The sequence below is a fragment of the Pimephales promelas genome, chromosome 4 (genome assembly GCF_988280905.1).
Source record: "Pimephales promelas chromosome 4, fPimPro1.hap1.1, whole genome shotgun sequence".
Lineage (NCBI taxonomy): Eukaryota > Metazoa > Chordata > Actinopteri > Cypriniformes > Leuciscidae > Pimephales > Pimephales promelas.
In genome coordinates, this window is record NC_142772.1 from 24,091,665 (window position 1) to 24,110,497 (window position 18,833).

Sequence of the window (18,833 nt, forward strand, 5' to 3'; positions counted from 1 at the left end):
ATTAAACTATATACTCGGTTTACTTATGTCTACAATGAGGCGTGTACCATGTTCAGTCGTCTCATTACGGTATTTTGATTGCCGTCTTCTCAGAGAAATATGTGTAAGTCTCGTTTTACTCAAGGTAAACTTCTTGGCCTCCCACCCCACTCGTGCTGTGACGTGACTAGCAGCGGCTAGTGATAAATGAAACGCGCATTTTGAAGCGTCCAGTTGTTCTGCTGCTTCAGCAGACGCGCGTCTGTCACATGCGGTGGGGCACATTCACACAGAACTGGAGGTATTTTTTTTAATGTTCTTTTCTTTGTCACTTTTTTCTTTTTGCTATTGGAAAAAGTTATTCTAAGGAGTAACTAAAACCAGTGTTGTCAATGTTTTAGAGCGCCTAGTAACCGGACAGTTGAAACGTTTGCCGTTGCAGTGCTGGACTGAAACACCAAACCACTGGAATAAATTATCAGCTATTCAACTTCACAAAATGAGTGCCGGAAAGAGGTAAGAAATCCTGAAAACGTTTGCTATATTTACCGGTTCTGTGATTCGGGTTACAGTTCAGTTATCAAGTTTCATCCAATTCATAGTAGAAGAATAGCATCAGAAAGCCCCACTGTTTATCTGAATGAGTCTTCACACATGGGACAACTTTATCATTGTGCGTTTTCACGTTCCTACTTTTTTTTTCCAGTAGCCTACATAGCAATGCACGAAAACCTTTATAAAATATAGCTAAGTCATTCTGAAGGTCCCCTTCCATATCTAATCTGCTGTAAGTTCAACATCACAAGCTCTGTTTTTCTTTATAGTGTTTGTTTTTGTTGTTATTACAGCTTTGCAATTTTAAGTAATTACATATTTCTGCCACTGTCTCTATAGGTTAGCTCAAGAATACAAATTATGAAAAGATTCTGTTGGATAATGTTTTAGTAATGTCCGGTAACTAACTTAATCAGAACAAGTTGGCTACTGAATGCAATACATGGCTAATTTGTCAACACCTTCAGCGCCATCAAAACCTTAGGTCTTATTAACTAACAGTTCGATTGGAACTAAAGTTGGCCTGATTGAGTGATTCATTCATGGGAATTATCCATAACCTATAATAAACATGCAATAGTCATACACCCAAACTCAGGTCAATGCTGTTCATGTTCAGCATACATCTAAAGCAATTTCTTTATATTATGAAAACTTATTTACCTGGGCCTATATTTTCTCCTTTGTAGCCTATGTTCCATTTCTCAAAAATCAGCTATATCTACAGAACATATTGCAGAATTATTCTCTCAGGTGAGCCCAGATATGTAATCCAAACTGTTATAAAAACTTAAAGAAAGGGAGAACGAATTGATTTCATTTGCCTTAATGGGAATATTAGTTGTGTAGATTTTATTTATTTATAAATAGTTGAAAATGTTACCATTTACCAGTCTTGCTTGTTGTTAAGTGTGGGTTTAGTTTATTATGCTAGTTTGTAATAGTTTGTTACCCGGAAAGACTTTTAAATATGTTCTTAATTCTAGTCAGTCATCAGTTGCACAATGAGAGCATCGCTGAAATTAAACTTTACCCAATTGACACCAAAGTGTTTTTAAGGAAATGTGAGGTGAACTCATCTCATGTGAAGGAGACTGTGAGCCTGCTGTGTCACTATCTGTTCCATAGGTGGCAATGAAGTTTGGGGGAGGAAGAGGGACAGTTTTAATCTAATAGGACAGAGTGTGATGTTCAAAAAGCAGTTTGAATGCGGATCCTTCCTTTTTTTTTGTGCCTACTTCCCATAATGGTCGACAAAAGTATTTTCCAAGAAATATTTTACCTTTTAACAAATCAAAACACTCACACGCTCTCCCAGCTGATTAGGTGCTGAGACTTATATCAGGACAAAAATGCAAAAAAGGTTGACACTTTATTAGTTACAAAACAGGAGATAAAGAACAAACGGACCAAACCGTTTATATTCTTTGCCTCCTGTTTGTAACAAATAAAGTAGAGGGGTGACTTTTTTTTTTTTTTTTTTTTTTAACAAATCCTGGGTTAATCGAGTCTAGTTTTGCTTCTAAGATATTTTTTTCCCCTACAATTTGTACATTACGTACAAGTAAGATTACAATAAACAGGATTGTTTTGTAGAAGTCTGTGAATTATAATACGGGTTATTATTTTTGACACTATCTATAAATCTGGTATTATTGATGGTTGCTTTTAACAGAATTAACCATGCGGAGTGTAATGTCTAGCTGTTAGACAGTCATGTTCACAAGGTTTGTGTTAGCCAATAGGCTATTCATTGACCTTTTAACCAGTCTTCTATTATTATATTACGTCACAGATAACCAAGTGCTACAATAATTTACACCTTGTTTGGGTCACAGTAAACCTACCGTATATAGGCTAGTTATTGTTTAACAACATGTTTAATTGTAAAACCACCACACACCGCCACCTCGGTGATATAGTTTTTTAAATGGTCGTTAGTGTATTGCTAACTGTTAGCTTTTAACTTTTATTAAAGTTAAATAGCCCTTTGGGTGACCTATAGCTTGATGTGCTGTAGGAAAAACATTCCTCTATCTACATTTTGGCAAAACTCCAAAAAATTTACAAATCCAACTGTCTCCATTGACTTTGCATTGTGAGAGGCTGCCTCCTTGTCATTGATGACTTATAACAAAAGACAGAAAAATGCCTAAAAGCTGCTGCATGACAAGGTGTACCGCAAACAAGCTAAAAAACCCATGAAATAAATTATAAGCTTCAGAACCATAAACCGTAAAGCGGTTTAAGGAGACAATTGGATACAGGCAATAAAAGAAGCATCAGCATTTATGAATGGGTAAATTGTGTGTAAAAAATGGGTAAATCCTAGCTCTGCGTGTGCAGTGCACATTTTGTCAGTGGTAAGTCAAATTTCCAAATGACAGTTTTATATATTTATGTAAGCTAAGCTGTAGCATTTTTACAATATCATGTCGTGTACCAGTGGGCGTAGTTCTCAGAGTAGTTCGAGAACTAGTTGCGTTCTACCTCAATTGATCCACTTTTATGTCCTGAAACAACTGTTTTTTGGGGTCGACAGCTTATAAAAATGTATTTTTTTTAAGAAGTTATTTTGATTAAAGATTAAAGGAGTAGTTCACTTTAAAAAAAAACAAAAAAAAAAAAACTTTTGCTGATAATTTACTCACCCCCATGTCATCCGAGATGTCCATGTCTTTCTTTCTTCAGTCGAAAAGAAAATTAAGGTTTTTGATGAAAACATTCCAGGATTTTCTCTATATAATGGACTTCAGTGGGAACCAAACAGTTCAAGGTCCAAATGAGAGTTTCAGTGCAGCTTCAAAGGGCTTTAAACGACAACAGACGACGAATAAGGGTCTTATCGATCTGTCATTTAAAATAAAAAAAGTTAAAAAGTTAAAGTTTTATAAGGACTTATATTTTATAAGCTAGCCTTGCTCTGTTCTGTGAAGAGCATTCGTGTCTCTCCTGTTCAAACTCGTTCATCAAGATGAACAAACCTTTGTTTGAGTCATGACTCGAAGGGTCCTAGATAAGACCCTTATTCATCGTCTGGTGTCGTTGTACTGAAAGTCTCATTTGGACCTTGAACCGTTTGGTTCCCAATGAAGTCCATTATATGGAAAAAATCCTGGAATGTTTTCATCAAAAACCTTAATTTCTTTTCGACTGAAGAAAGACATGGACATCTCGGATGACATGGGGGTGAGTAAATTATCAGCAAAAGTTTTTTTTTTTTTTTAAATTGAACTACTCCTTTAAGGCACATGAATCTAGTCATAAATAATCTATGCACAGGTAAATCATTTAAAACAAACACTTTAATATTCCATTAAAAGTAAAATTCGTCCATTTTGACTTCCTGGTGAAAAACAAATTATGATTACAGGGGCAGATTATCGATTAACAGAGACTTATATCCATGCGGTTCCTTGCATAATAATTTATGATCATGATAGTGCATGATTTCTAAACTGATACATGTTTGCGTATCACAAAATCCTCTCGATGCGCCACCACTCACAGGACATTTCATTTCATTAGACAACCAACAAAATAAACTCATTTTACATTTCGCTGAAACATGCAAGAAGGAATGTGATATCATTGTGCAGAAATGCCACAACAGGCATGCTTTTTTCAATGAGTCTGGGTTACAGAATTGAGTGGTTGAACTTGGCATTTTTTCAGCATGCCTGATTGCATCTAGTCGAGATATGCAGTGACACTGGGCGCTCAGGGAGATCTGTGCTCTTATCAGAGGAATAAGCTCTATCCTTCCTGTTTGTGTTTACATTTTGGTTTGTTTTAATGGTTTTGTAAACATTCAGTGACAATTCATGTTGTAAGGAGCCCACAGAGGAAATCATTATCTGAGTGTGTTCTCAAGGAAAAGAAAAAAAAAGGAAAAAAGGTTTTAATGGATTTTAGAGGTCAAATTCACTTCATTTTCAAACCTGAAAAGATGATTGTGATCAAAACAAATAACATCATATCTATTTTCTGCACACCTTTAGACTTACCTCACCTTAGAGAAATGTCAGTGCCTGAATTGTTTCACATCTGGACTTCTTCCTAAAGTGTCAAATAGCAGTCACACCTCGCTAGGAGCAAAAATCTTTGTCCCAATAGTGGACAAATGGCTAAATTGTCCCCAAGATACAATTGTAAAGTGTGATGAAGTCTCAAATAAAGACATTCATTTGATGTGTTTATATTGAAATTAGTGTTATTGTACATGTGAAACTAACCACATACTCGTTAGTAAATAGCCAAAAATGCATTATGCATGCACATTATTGTGATGTTCACCAAATTTATAGGTAAATAAAATAAAATAAAAAGAGAATGCACAAATAACAAATGAGAAATACCTAATTTTAGCCAGATCAGGTCAGATGAAAGTTTACTTACAACTGCAAATTTGACCCTTACAGTCAAGTGTGATTTATTTTCCAGAAAAATACAGTACACATTGTTTGTTTGTAAAGTTTTCCATCTAAGGACTGATTATTATAGGTTAATAATCATTATTATAAGTTATTTCATTATTGATTTAATGCTACGTGGACATACTTTTACTCCAGCCTTTTTAAATATGTGTGTTTGTGCGTTGTGGATCACTTTTGATTATAATAGACCAGATAGAGAAATCCGATTGTCATAAACAGTGTTTGTGTATATGCTCAGTGTTTATCCCACCCACGTGTAACTTGTTGTATTAGCATTAGAATTGCTCTTTAGCTGATCTGAAATCTGTGTGTGGCAGCCTGGCTCACACCTTCTGTACATCAGACTCAATTAGCATCTTACTAGGCTGACCAGCCCGCCCCATCCCCCATAGACCGGATTACCCTCCCAATGTCTACCTGACCGCTCTTGCGTACCCTCAAGGGCAGCAGCCTCAGAACAGGACCGTGTCTCATAAGTTACATCACACATCTATTAACCAGGGCTGGATCCAGAACCAAAGACTTCCCCCTTGTTAGCGGTACCTGCTAACCTGGGAAAATGGCTAGTACTAGCAGAAACACACTGCAAGTGAATGAACCGCGATGTTATGGCTCCACGTTGTCTTTAGAAGAGAAGTGTGAGCAGTCTTTCTTCCTCTTTTACTACTATAGGGTGGAGGATGAGGCCGTGCTGGACAGAGGGGCCTCGCTACTCAAGCACTTGTGTGATCAGGAAGAGGTTGAAGGTAAGTACCTAATTTTTAGTCTAAAGTCACTTACTTCCATTGTTTAATTTGTTGTTTTTCAAAGTTTGGAACCAAGAAAATGTTCGAAGTGTGAGAGTCATTTGGTTTTGCTTTGATACAGTTTGATCTGATTTAGTTTAAGGCCATGAATGCAAGGTGATTTTGTGTTTACCCTCTCAGTTTCCTTCCGGTCCAAAGATAGATTTTAATGGGTGTTAGTGTGTGTTGTTTATCAAAGTGTACTTTAGGAACATGTTTGGGAAGGTACTTCGAAAAGCACACTATTTATTTTTTAAAACATTTTTGAATCTATCTATTGTAAGGCAGACAACTAGAATCAGAGTTAGAATGATACAGAGTCTGTGCATACAGAATATTTTCGTACTAGTAGGTCAGTATGGTATTCTAAACATAACCAGAGAAACTTTGTATTACAGTTGAATTTTTCATATATTTCACTATTTAAATAAAAGTACTATTACTGCTGTTAATAAGTGTTCATTTTATTAAAATTTTATTGGAAAAATCTTACTGACCCCAAACTTTACTGTTGAAAGTAGAAACATTAGTCTTAGAAATCCCCAAAACAACAACAAAAAAATGTCGACCAGCCCTCAAAGTAAACTATAACAACATATGTCTGTTAGACAAAGAGCCTATATGTCGCAGTTCTTTTAGATATAGCCTAGACCTTTATTAGCATCTATATTAGCATGCACAGTAGCGTGTCGCTATCTTCTGTACTTGTACCCTCCATCTCAACAGCTCTGTTACTGTGGTAACACAAGGTGCTTAGATGTTGAAGCCCATAATGTCCCAGCCAGAATCAGGGAATACGCTTTATCCAGTGACGAATTGCGTGCCACTCCAATTCAGCTCTCTTTCTATGGTCGCATAGAAAAGGGTCCCTCCGAAAGAACAGGAAGCTTGGCACAAAGCTGGCTCGACTATGTGTGGTTCCTCCCTCCCTCTTACCTCTCCCTTTCCTTCTCTTAGTCCTTGCTCTTACTCCCTTTTCCTTATCTGCTCCCGCCCATCCCAGCATAGGTGGGATCCCTATTCATAAATGGCTCTCGATGATCTTTCTGCACCATTTGTTTGTTTGTTTAAAACAAGCAATGAAAAAAGCAAAATGTCTTCAATTTACAATCAATTTCCCAGAATGTTTGCAGAAAAGATGCTGAATGTGCCTTGGAGCAGACCATTTTTGACTGATTCTTAACTTCAGACAAACAGCCACATAATTAAGTCACTTCCTCTCAAAGTACACGATTTGTACACATACACATGATGCCCCCCCCCCCCCCATAAAAAAAATCTGTTAGAATTTTTTATTTGTCAAAAGGCTTTTTGTATAATTGAAGACTTATTAGTAAATCATACTATTAAAAAAATCACGGTAATTCATAAAAAGTAATTCATACTATGACATTGTGACAAATTAGATTGTAACATTAAATATTATCTATTGTGAATGTACTAATGAAGTTGCACATATTGGTAATGAAATAAGATAAGAATTAGATTAACACACTCAATAATTGTCAGATGTACATGTCACATCTGGGAATACAATTTGGACTGCATCCAAATGCAGTGATCTCTCGCTGACTGTGAGAGTGTATTATCCTGTATAAAAAAAGAGACAGCAGGGCTGTGAATTCAGTTTAAACACACTTTGCATAATTTATAAGAATGGGTTATGTTTTACCAATACAAACAGATCTTTGTGTTAAAGTTCAGTGGATAATTATTGTCATTTTGCTTTGTTTGATATTTGTGAGCACTGCAGTTCAAAGTCCCAGAGACAGTTTTGACTTTTATCACAAAAAAACGTGCAGGTTTAATGAAGGATTTGTCTCTATTTCAGAGGAAAATCATTATAAGATCATAAAAACAGTAGCAGTAGTATCTTCACTATTGAGTCGAATATAGTAAACTGTTTTAGGAGAAATCTCCACTTAAATTCAGGATACACTGGATTGAAAACCAAGTGACTTTCTTTTCTGTTTAGACATTATGTACCTTTCTTATTGCATAAAATAATTGATAAATTTTTTTCACTAATCGGAAAGTAAGTAATTTTAGACCAAATTAGCAAGAAACAAATATAGAATGTTACCGCATCATGTCATCTAGCAGTGTAACGGTATGTTGTCACAATATATCACAATACAAAAATGCATCAATATATTATTGTGGATAGTGACTATAGATTGTATATAGTTCACCCAAAATGGAAATTACTAGTTTAAGTGTCAGTAGGCTACTACATTAAACTGCTATATGTTGAATATAATGTATAATAATGCAATGGGGAATATTTGTGGGTCCTTATAATGCCAAATATCTGATGTTACCAGTAAAATGTGGCCTACATTATTTTAAATATATCTAGTCAGTGACAGTGCAAGCTTGTTTGTCTGAAATAATTCAGGATTTTCAGCTTCATAATCATGAATATTGTTATTCTGGTGTCTCTATTGTCCTGTATTGGGTTTCCAGCACCAAGTCCATCCCATTCATTTACACCCACAATGAAAAAATCAAATTTTGGATTTTTATTAACCGTGCATTTTTTGTTATCATGTCTTGGAGTATCGCAATAAAATGGTATCGTGTGTTCAGTATCGTGATATGTAGCGAATCGTGACACGAAGGCACCGTTACACCACTAATATCATTGATTGTCATCTGGACTTATTCTATCTAGCCATTTAAAGATGAATTCTCACTACCAGTGACAAAGTGACACGATCCGATTCATTTCAGCTGGGGATTTCCGCCGACATGAGCAACAAAAGGCGTCAGGATGAAGGCATGTCCAGTGTAGTGACAAAGTTGAGATCTGTTTAACTTTATGCAAATGAAGAGTGACTTTCTGGAGCGACAACCAATTCAGTGGGTAGTTGTCTTCAATATGGAGTAACATCCGTGAATGTCATTCACAAACTTTACTTGGGACCGCCGACTAGCGACCTTACCGCCTGTCACTCGCGACGTGCAAAATGCAGTGGCTTCGTCTGTCGCCTAATGGCAGTGATTGTCCTGCGTTTAACCTCGTCATGCTTGATTATGTCATGAGGCTTATAAATCACTGTGGTGGTCTATTAGTCTCTCTGATGGGGTGAATCATGATCACTATGTGACCTGTGGCCCTACAGCTGGGCTGAAGATGTAAAGACAGCCTTGTAATTGGCTGTGGATAAACAAGTACAGATGCACCTGAATAAATCCTACATGACATGAAAATGACTTCGACTTAGTTTTACTTTACTTATTTTTTTTGTCATACTTTTAATTGCTTTATGAAACCTTCATTTGAGACATGCTTCAGCAATGTAACTCTTTAAATACTAAAGTTTTAGAAGTCTCTAATCGATCTGTCTAATACGAGTCTAATACTTGGGCTGAACATTTTTGACACAGATTGCCATGTTGTAGACCAGAATCTAATCCTTGTTATTTTAGACCTCAACATTTTTAGTTGTCAAAATGTTTTGCATCAAAAGCTAACAAGTGTTTATCTTTAATGTGACTGGGGGAGAGACATGGAAAGTGTCTGTATGATATGGATCTAAACATTGTACGTTCCACACTACCTGCTAGCTGTTCCAGACAAAATATTTTGACTGTCTACTGCAAACCCCTCCGGTGAAATCCACAATTTCCTGCATAAATTGCGTTGAGGAAGTCATGCCATTTATTCAGGTTCCATCATATGCCGTAACCAATGGGCCGCAAGGAAACAGTCGGTACTCTGCTCCTGACCTCAGTAACACTACACATTATTTATCTTACAGATATTGAAGTGTGTAGCTCTGGGATGGTCACGTGGTTTGTGCTATCTTGACAGAAGTGTGCTGTTTATCTCATGACAGCAACGATGTTAGGACTGACATTTTTGTATTTACTTGACTTGGCTGAGTCAATTAATTCTGTAAGTGTTTATCTACGTCATCAAGGGCTGTTTTGATATACTAAGGGGAATTCACTCAGAGCAAGCTGCAGCCACTAATAGCATTGTTTTTGCATATTTTGTCAGGGATGCGTTTGCATTTCATTCACTAAAGGCAATGCACAGCTTAATTCCATCACCAAGGCACCTGCTTATGTAACGGAGGCCAGCTAGTAGTTGCTGTGCGAGTAAACCTCACTTCCCGATCTCAATATGCGCTCTAGCGACAGCCGCTAGAGGCTGCAGTCTTTAGCCTCCTTGTTAGCGTGCCTGACTCTCATGCCGGAGACCCGGATTCGAGGCCCGCTCGGAGCGGGTCGAGTTGGACCCGGGTGTGAGACGTTACATTGGTGCCGTGACCCGGATGAGAGTGAGGTTTTGGGGGGTGAGTGTAACGAAGGCCAGCTAGTAGTTGCTGTGCGAGTAAAGCCTAGTTCACACTACATGATTTTAAAATGTTGGGCTGAACTGTGCAGTTCACATTACATGACTTGCTCTCAGTGAAATCATGAGTGTTCAAGTTGTTTAGCTGTTCACACCACACAACACAACGTGATTGATCCACAACAGGAGGTAACTCACTACACGAGTTAACAACGCACTGCATAGAGATACAACCACGATCGGATGATAAGAGCATATCATTTGTGACTCAATGAGAGCTGTTTCAGTACTATAGTACGGTCTAAATCCTGAAAATAATCAAACAAATAACGAGTTGACAACAACACGATTCTATCTGGTCTAGAAACCATGTTTTGTAACGAAAAACCACGCAATAAAACGAACCAGAAATGACGCGAAACTACAGAGAAGAACATAACACGCGAATATGGACGTCAGACAGAAACTAGTGCTGCACACTGTTTGCTCGACGATCTGCTCTGAGAAAAAAAATGCAAAAAAGAAAAAGTAAGATTTACCTGGTGTCCTCAACCCATGCGTTGCTATGATTGGCTGTACTCATGACATCACTGAGATTGAGTCGCGCGACTGCTCGAGATATCTAGCAGGCTAGATATTTTTCTGAGCTCGGTGACCTGTCTGCGAGCTGTCTTTGATGCGTTGTTGGCTCTTTCACACTAACGGATTGGCGAGCGTTAATCGTCCGCTAATCGCCCGCGATTTGCACGCGATAACACCCTGACTTGTCGGCGACTCAACGATTTGCAAATCGGGCTTAAATCGGGCTTAAAATCACGTAGTGTGAACTAGGCTTAAACCTCACTTCCCGATCTCAATAGGCGCTCTAGCGACAGACGCTAGACGTTAGAGGCTGCAGTCTTTAGCCTCCTTGTTAGCGCGCCTGACTCTCCTTTCGGAGACCCGGGTTCGAGGCCCGCTTTGGAGCGGGTCGAGTTGGACCCTGGTGTGAGAGGTTACACTTATTTCTTTAAAATACCAAAGTGCTCTCAGCCTCAATGTGTCTGGATTTAAACACAGTTAACTACTACTTTGTTGTTTTAACATACATAACATAGTTGTTGAAAGGTGAGGCAATTTACACTAACGTTCAAATGTTTGTGGTCCATGTTTTTTTGTTTTTATAAAAGAATAAGACAAAAATAATGATTAAGTTTTTTTTTTTTTTTTTTTTTTTGGCAGTGTGCTTATGCTGAGGAGCAATTGTTTTCTTGCTCTTACAAAAAAAAACATTTGGATGATGTCATGTGATCTAAATAGCCTGACTTATCTTCTCAATTTTACTCTCTCAGGTCACCACACCATATACATCGGTGTGCATGTGCCTAAGAGCTACCGTCGACGGAGACGTCATCGCCGGCGCACCAGTCACAAGGACAGAAAGGATAAAGTGACTGAGAACACTTCAGACAGGTCAGACGCAGAGAACAATGAGGAGGCCAGCAACAGCATCCTCAAACCACTCAGTAAGCGCTTGCCAAAGAGCCATCAGTTCACATTAACGCTGAAGTCTCCTTCACAGAGCCACAAACACACACACACACACACACACACAGATAGACACACAGCTACAAGCCAAGGCTGCTGCTGACTCTACTTTGTCAGAACAGATATCCAGAGCTGCCTAGCCAGTGGATGAGTGTGTTTGGACAGGCAGGGCTAGGGCCCCTGCGTGTAAGTAATAACCATCCAAATGGGTCACGATTGCCTGACGGTAGTATGTGTGTCTCTGAGATTTCTAATGGTGAGGTATTATACGCCCAAGGGAGGATCACTTAGGAGGCGTTTCTGTTGATTTGGATGCCAGGACTTTGAATGCTCTCTAATGATGTGATAGCTGAAAGGGAGAATGAGGAGGAAGAGAGGAGGTGAAAGGGATCACTTAAGCGAGGGAGAGGCTGAGAAAGAACATGATGATTGCAAGGTCATATAAGGAAAGTGTTGCCTTAAAATGGTGCAGTCTAAAAAATAGGTCAAAAAATGTTTCATGTACTAACCATTATGACAATTTAAACCTTAATTTGGGTTTTATTTATTTATTTATTTGTCAGTGGAACACACAAAAGGGATCTTCAAAAGAGTGTTCACACAGAATTTGTCCATACAAAGACACTGGCTTATAGTAAACACAGGGATGTCAATCTCAAAGAAGTAGATTTGTGCTCTATATTTTACTTTACAACATTCACCTCCACTGCAGGTTTCAAATTAAATATGGCACCTATAGTGTACAGGTTTGACGTCATTATTTCTGGTTACTTGACACTTGAGAACTAACGACATTTGATGCTGTGTTTGATTTTATTTTGACTGTGTGCCACTGAAGACATAATAGCATAAGGGTTTGGAACGACATGAGGGTGAGTAAATAATGATGCAGTTTTGGCTGGATTATTCTTATAAATTCTTAAATCTGCTAAGGTTTCAGTGCAGTTTACTGTGCTGACTCTGCACAAACTCGGTTATTGACCTTAATCTGAAACGTATTCAGCTCCTAATGGAAACTCAAGTGCAACCAAGCAGAATCAAGAACTTGACAGTGATGTCGACCCAGAGCTCACCTGACTTACCATCTCTGGGCTTTCAATTTATCCTCTGAATTCCCTTTATCCAAAAATACACTTGTTTTACAATACACTTGTTAAACAATTTGGTCCCATTAGTTAATGCATTATGCAAAGTAAAGTATATTAATGTTAGTTTTAAAAAAATATTTGTACTCATAATGTAGTTAGCTAATGTTAACAAATTGAACCTTATTGTTACAGTAAGTGTTACCATTTTAGCTCCATTCTGTAGGAACTCATTAACCCAAATATTTAAAAATATTTTATTCTATGAATCATCTTCCTTATCCTTAAAAGGGATGCATGTCATTTTTTTTTCAGTGTTAAAATACCTTCTCCTATTCTATTTTATATAACTATAAGTAAGTTATTTGTGGGTCATTTGGACAAATTAACTTTTGTCTCAACTAATGGTGTGAATTTGAGGTGGGGCTTCCTGTTTAGGTATTCTTGCATTTATGTACAAGTTAACTGAAAGGGAGAGTGAGCCCTCATACATTATTACACAAAGAATTAAGCCTCATTTTTATATGCGTATATGTTTTGTACATGCAAAATTGTCCACGTATATTGTTGTAAAGTGTGTCAGTGTCTGCTTTTCCTATGCAAGGGATTTTCTGATGGAAATTGATATAATGCAGAAGATTAGGGCAGTCCCACATGCAACAATGTTCTGGCTCCTTGCCTTCTGACCCTGAGCAGCGTGAGTACTGACCTTTGTTTATAGATGGATTACTTCCTGATTGTTATCCCTAATACGGATGCATGTTTGTTAGTATCAATCTTCCTCTTTATAGGCTGCAGCAAATAACACTGCACATCCATTTTAAATGTGAACATGATGTAAAATAAATAAAATAACTAATTGCAAAAACTATATAAAGGAATAGTTTACCCAAGAATGAAAAATATTTCATTATTTCTGTGGAATACTAAATTTGATTTTTTTGAGTGAGTCAATCTTCAAAATTACAAAAAGGCAGCATAGAATCTAGCCAAATGACTTCATGAGAGAATGCATGATTTCTGTATATATTTTGTAGTCATGTATTTTCAATGAATTATTGATTCACAAAACTGAATCAACTGATTTGGTTGCAGCGGGTAACCTGGGGAGGGGAAGATGATTTGTCAGTAAAAATTACAAAATTACAGGCCTTGTTTTTTTTTTTTATTTATCTTTTTTTTTTTTTTTTTTTTTTTGTAATTGCAAGAAACAGACTTGGAATGACATAAGATTGAGTAAATAAAGCCAGCATATTGTATCTCTTTAAACTGGCCTTGTTTTTAGGATGAATTCTGCTTAAGTGCTATGCACTATGGTTCATAGTACCAGCACTATGGTTCATTTTCATGCCTCCAAATATAGATGGGAAACTCTCCTCTGTGTTGTGTGAGATCATTGCTAATGATTCGGCAGATTGCAACTGGCCATTGTTTTCTTAATGTTATATTCAAATCTTTTCTCTTCTCATCTGTTAAGAGGAATAGTATCTATCAGATGTAGTGATTCGATTCAATTTGCTTTGAAGTTTTGTGCATTTTAAATGACATTAAGAATCAATAACGTTGACACACTGTAAATAATATATACATTTATATTCTCCATGTAAACTACAGTTCAAAGGTTTTGGGTTGGTAAGATTTTTAAATGTCTGTCTATTTAAAAATAAGTCTTATGCTCATTGTGATACATTTCTTTTATGACAACTATGAGAGATTGCATACATGGAAATGTGAATATTTTTGGTCTTGGCAGAATAGATCTGCTACCCTGCAGCCGCTGCAGAGCAAGTACTGAGACTTTCTATTGCAGTACATTCACAGACATTGCTGTGAGCATGTAAGACATGCTGCTGCTGCACGTCTTTTTTTTTTTTGATCCCTAGCTGGCATCTGGGGGAGGCAACCTCGCAACCAGTATGCTGCTGTGGGTGCCGCAGGGTTTCAAACTCGTTCGATCAATTGTCTCCTTGCTTTTCAGTCTGTGGCAACTACTCTTGTCTGCTGTGGGTCAAGCCGCTGGTTCTTCAGATCTTCTTCAATTTGCTTGATCCATGTTTTATTGGGTGCAGTGCACTGGATTCTCCACTGGGTTGGTCGTTTCCTGCATAAGAGTTGGTGTCGTATTCGATTTGCATCTATTCTAGACATGTGTCCAAACCTTCTCAGCCTTCGTTGTTGTATCTGCTCGTCAATGGCTGGTTTTCATTGATATCTGTCTCGGATTGCGTCGTTGGTGATGCGGTCGCGAATCGAAATTCCCAGGATCTGGTGTAGGCATCGCATTTGGAAAACTTGAAGTTTGGTCAAATCCATCTGGAGCAAGGTCCATGTTTCAGATTCATTGAGAATAATTGGTAGGATCAGCGTTTGAAAGAGGCGGATCTTGATCTTTGTCGAGATGTTGTTTCTCTTCCACAAACACCAGTTAAGGGAAGCGAACGCCACTGCTACCTGCCCCAATTCTGGTGTTGGTCTCCATAGAAGATGCCACTTTCTTCTCCTAAACCAGCGAACCAATGTGTTTGAATTGTTGCACTTGTTCAATCTGGACCCCGGCAAGGTGGAAGATTACTTGGGAAACATCCGTTGTGAGTACTTTGGTCTTTTCGACATTGATCTGTCGAAGTTATCTTCATTAGATTGAATGCCCTGTTTGCCCTCAAAGACTTTCCTCATAATGCAGTCCACCACAATATTGAAGAGGCCACATCTCCCTGACGGACTCCTGTTTGGATGGAAAACTGTGAGAGCTTGTTTCGGATTCGCACTTGACTGTTGGAATTCTTTAAGGAGTTTGATGACTTTTTGTGGGACGTGTTCAGTCTTCAATGCTGTAAGACAACTTGCGTATAATAATATGTATTCAAGGGTCCAGGCACTCCGATTTAGCTCAAAAGGAATTATCAATTAATTAATAGGGAATGTTAACAGAATCACTTATACGGCCGAGCAAATGACTCGTCCAGCGTTCATTCCAAAAAAGACTTTATTGATTATTCTAACTCATAAACTAATATCTAACACAATCACACACACACACACACACACACACACATTCATACGAGTTGCAGAAAGAAAGAGAGTGAGGAAAGAAAGAGTTTTAAGAGTGAGATGGTCTCTTTTCAGTGCTTTTGTAGCCTCGATTGGATGATCTTTATGAAAACATTGCCGATGATGGATAGGAGTCTTATAACCATTTATACTCCACCTAGGACGGTCCTCTCCGCCAAGGATGGTCCTAAGCCCGGTTGCAAAAGAAGGAAGGTGGGCGCCCTGGCGAGGTGACCAGAACCAGGAAACTGGGGAAACCAGCCAAGAAACCACATGGATTTCAAACTGAATACGATTTCAATAAATTCTGCATAACATGCATTAAATAACATACATTAAATAGCCCCCCAACAAAGCAGGAGACAAGATATGAGAAAAGTGCAGAGCCCTCCCCAACACAAACATCTTTTTCCAGATAGCATAAGGCTGTACAGCCAATGCCAAAGTTGGGCATCTTTTTCTTAGTCGCTCTAGATTTTTTACGTTGGAGCTCAGTTGTGAAACAGCTGACAGAGACTATTGTTATACACTTGTGAAGCAACTTTTTACCCTGCACAGTTGCACAGGTTAATTGAAGAAATAAACAATATAATACAAACATATATACACGTGCTGCTGAGTGAGAAAACAAGCTACTGCACCCAGATATGGATTTATACATATGAACACAGACAGAACGAGATTGGACACCACCACCCGCAAGACAAGTGGTTTATTTTTTGAGAGCCAAGAGAACGCACGTTTTAATATCAATGTGTGCTTAGGCTACCTACCCGACTGGCTTAATGCTAGTGGCCTATGACCATGTGTGCCTGAGATGATAAATAATCTGACAGAGCATGGCCTGAAGCTATGTGCAGCTAAGATCAACCACACAGATAAACATAGCTTATATGAAAAAATTGCCATGGATATAAATTTGAGTTATGTAGCTAAACATGGTTACCCTGTTAAAAGTGCAAATGCTTGTTTCACTTTAACCTTTTATCATATCCGTAGCTTAGATGGCGTATCCTGACAGCATTACAATAGACTGCTTGCTGCGGCATAGCACAATTGCGTAAATGTTTCAGTTAATATGCTTAGTTAATCACTCCACAAGACCATTAACATAACGCTTAAGCCGGGGACACACTTAACGACTGTAAGTCTGATTATAAATGTAGTTTGAAACTTACGACTGATCATGCCTAAACGTGCTGAGTAAGAGACAGTTGTGCTCATTCGGTGTTCACAGTCGTAGTTAAAATCTGCTCCAGTCATTGAAAAGTCTGTATGTGTGTTCAGTGTGTCCCTGGCATTAGATTAAACTGTAATGATTGCTCTTTTAGGAATTAATAAGCAAACCACATAAAATACAGATAATAAAGATAATTTAATTTGAATATGGAAAGTACAATTATGAGATTGATCGCATTAGTTTGATCTAAGTATTGCTTTTACATGAGGTAAACTTTAAATACAATATTGGCAAAATCCCATTATAATTGCAATAGTGAGGGTGCATTTTTACCCCCACGTTAATGAGAATCATAATATAGCGATTCAGTGCCGAAGTTATTTTATTTATAAAAACAGCGTGAGTGATGTAGTATGTGTATTTTTTGCATTGAGAGGATCCAAGCAAAATCTTTATTCAAGAAAAGTCACATTCAAGACGTTCTCATCACACCACTGATTTTTAAGATTAAAAGTTTATTTTTTAGTTTTAACTTGATTTATAATGGATGCTCTGTCCCTTCTCTCTGTGTCTCTTGATAATTTTAAACTTCATCAATGGGAGCCAGTCAGACCCTCTGTTGAGTAAGATGTCCCACAGGAGATCTCTTAAACCCAGAGGCAGGAGGGCTGGTGTACTGTAATCCTCTCAACTACAGTTATTCTCTTCCTCCACTGCAGGTTATTATTAGTTAATCTTACCTAAGTCAGACCCATATGTGTGATTGCCAGCTATAACAAATCTTTATATTCTTGACTAGTTAGTTAATATCGGACATGAACAAAATAATTGTCTTCTTGCCATTACAATAGTAACGGATAATCATGGTCTGCATGTGAATGTGGAAACACTGTTTAGTTGAATGTTGTTTTGGATGGATTATCACATTCTAGTGTATACATGTTTGTCAGCTTTGTGTATGATAATATTGGGCAGCAGTTGAACATGTATTATTGAAGCATAGAGAGTGTCTGGACATGCTGCTTCCTCTGACTGTGCTTTGGGGGATGTTTGGGATTAAAGGTGCTTATAGCTGACCACATGTCTTCCGACACACTATTCCCAATGAGCAGGAAGTGACCAGATCACACTCGGATATGTGTGAATATAAATGGACCGACACTGTGTATTATCACTTCTATGATGCACAGTGATCTCTGTCTATTATGTTGTCTAAAAATTGCATGTGATTTATCTTCCACTGAAAGTTTTGGTTCTCAGTTTTATTCATCTGCTATAATAAATACACCATTTTGAGTGTTTTATATTATTAACTACTACATCATAAAAAAGGAGTGCCTGTTTGTGTTGTGTGTACCATACCAATCATAACAAACTATTGATATATTGTGAATTTCAACACACCTACAATTTAGAATTTGGAAATCCAGGCCTTAACTAACTCTTATAAAGTTAATAAGTTTTCTTTCCAGGAAAGGAAGAAATAGTGTGTGAACTGTAAAATGTATTTTGCATACGTGAATAAAAAGTAAATATTCACCGTGGGTCTTTAAAAAGTCTTAAATTCAGTTATACTGTAAGTATCTTAAATATCTTAAATGGTTAACCAAATTCTTGATTTTAGGAGGTCTTAAATTCGAGTCAGGAAAACGGGAATCTTGACATGGTTTTAATGTGATTATTAAATTTAAAAATACAACTTAAGTTCTCTTACGAGAGGTTCTCTCGTACTGCATAATACCTTACACTAGGGGAAAACCTCTTTTCCACAAGATATTGAAGCCAAATATTATCCTTAATTTTGAATTAATGTAAAACGTGTTGCGGCAGCAAGCAGACATAGGCAAGACGGCTCACGTGCCTATTGGCTGTCCTGCGGCAACTGCAGCAGCCTATCGAGAGAGGTCCTTGGTGACGTCAGATCCACAGATC

The 18,833-nt window shown here is 37.7% G+C and overlaps 1 protein-coding gene across 8 annotated transcripts in view; it reads left to right on the forward strand.

Moving 5' to 3' along the window:
* slc4a4a (solute carrier family 4 member 4a) overlaps positions 1 to 18,833 on the forward strand; it is a 75,896-nt gene continuing 57,063 nt past the window's right edge. For 5 of the 8 annotated variants that reach the window (XM_089130137.1, XM_089130142.1, XM_089130140.1 and 2 more), the window contains exons 1-2: positions 5,530 to 5,716; positions 11,390 to 11,563. In XM_089130137.1, the coding sequence (XP_088986263.1) occupies positions 5,530 to 5,716; positions 11,390 to 11,563 (361 nt within the window). Of the gene's footprint in view, positions 281 to 380; positions 496 to 5,529; positions 5,717 to 11,389; positions 11,564 to 18,833 lie in introns of those variants that run through there. The other 3 variants (XM_089130138.1, XM_039649898.2, XM_039649902.2) reach the window with 1 other exon arrangement.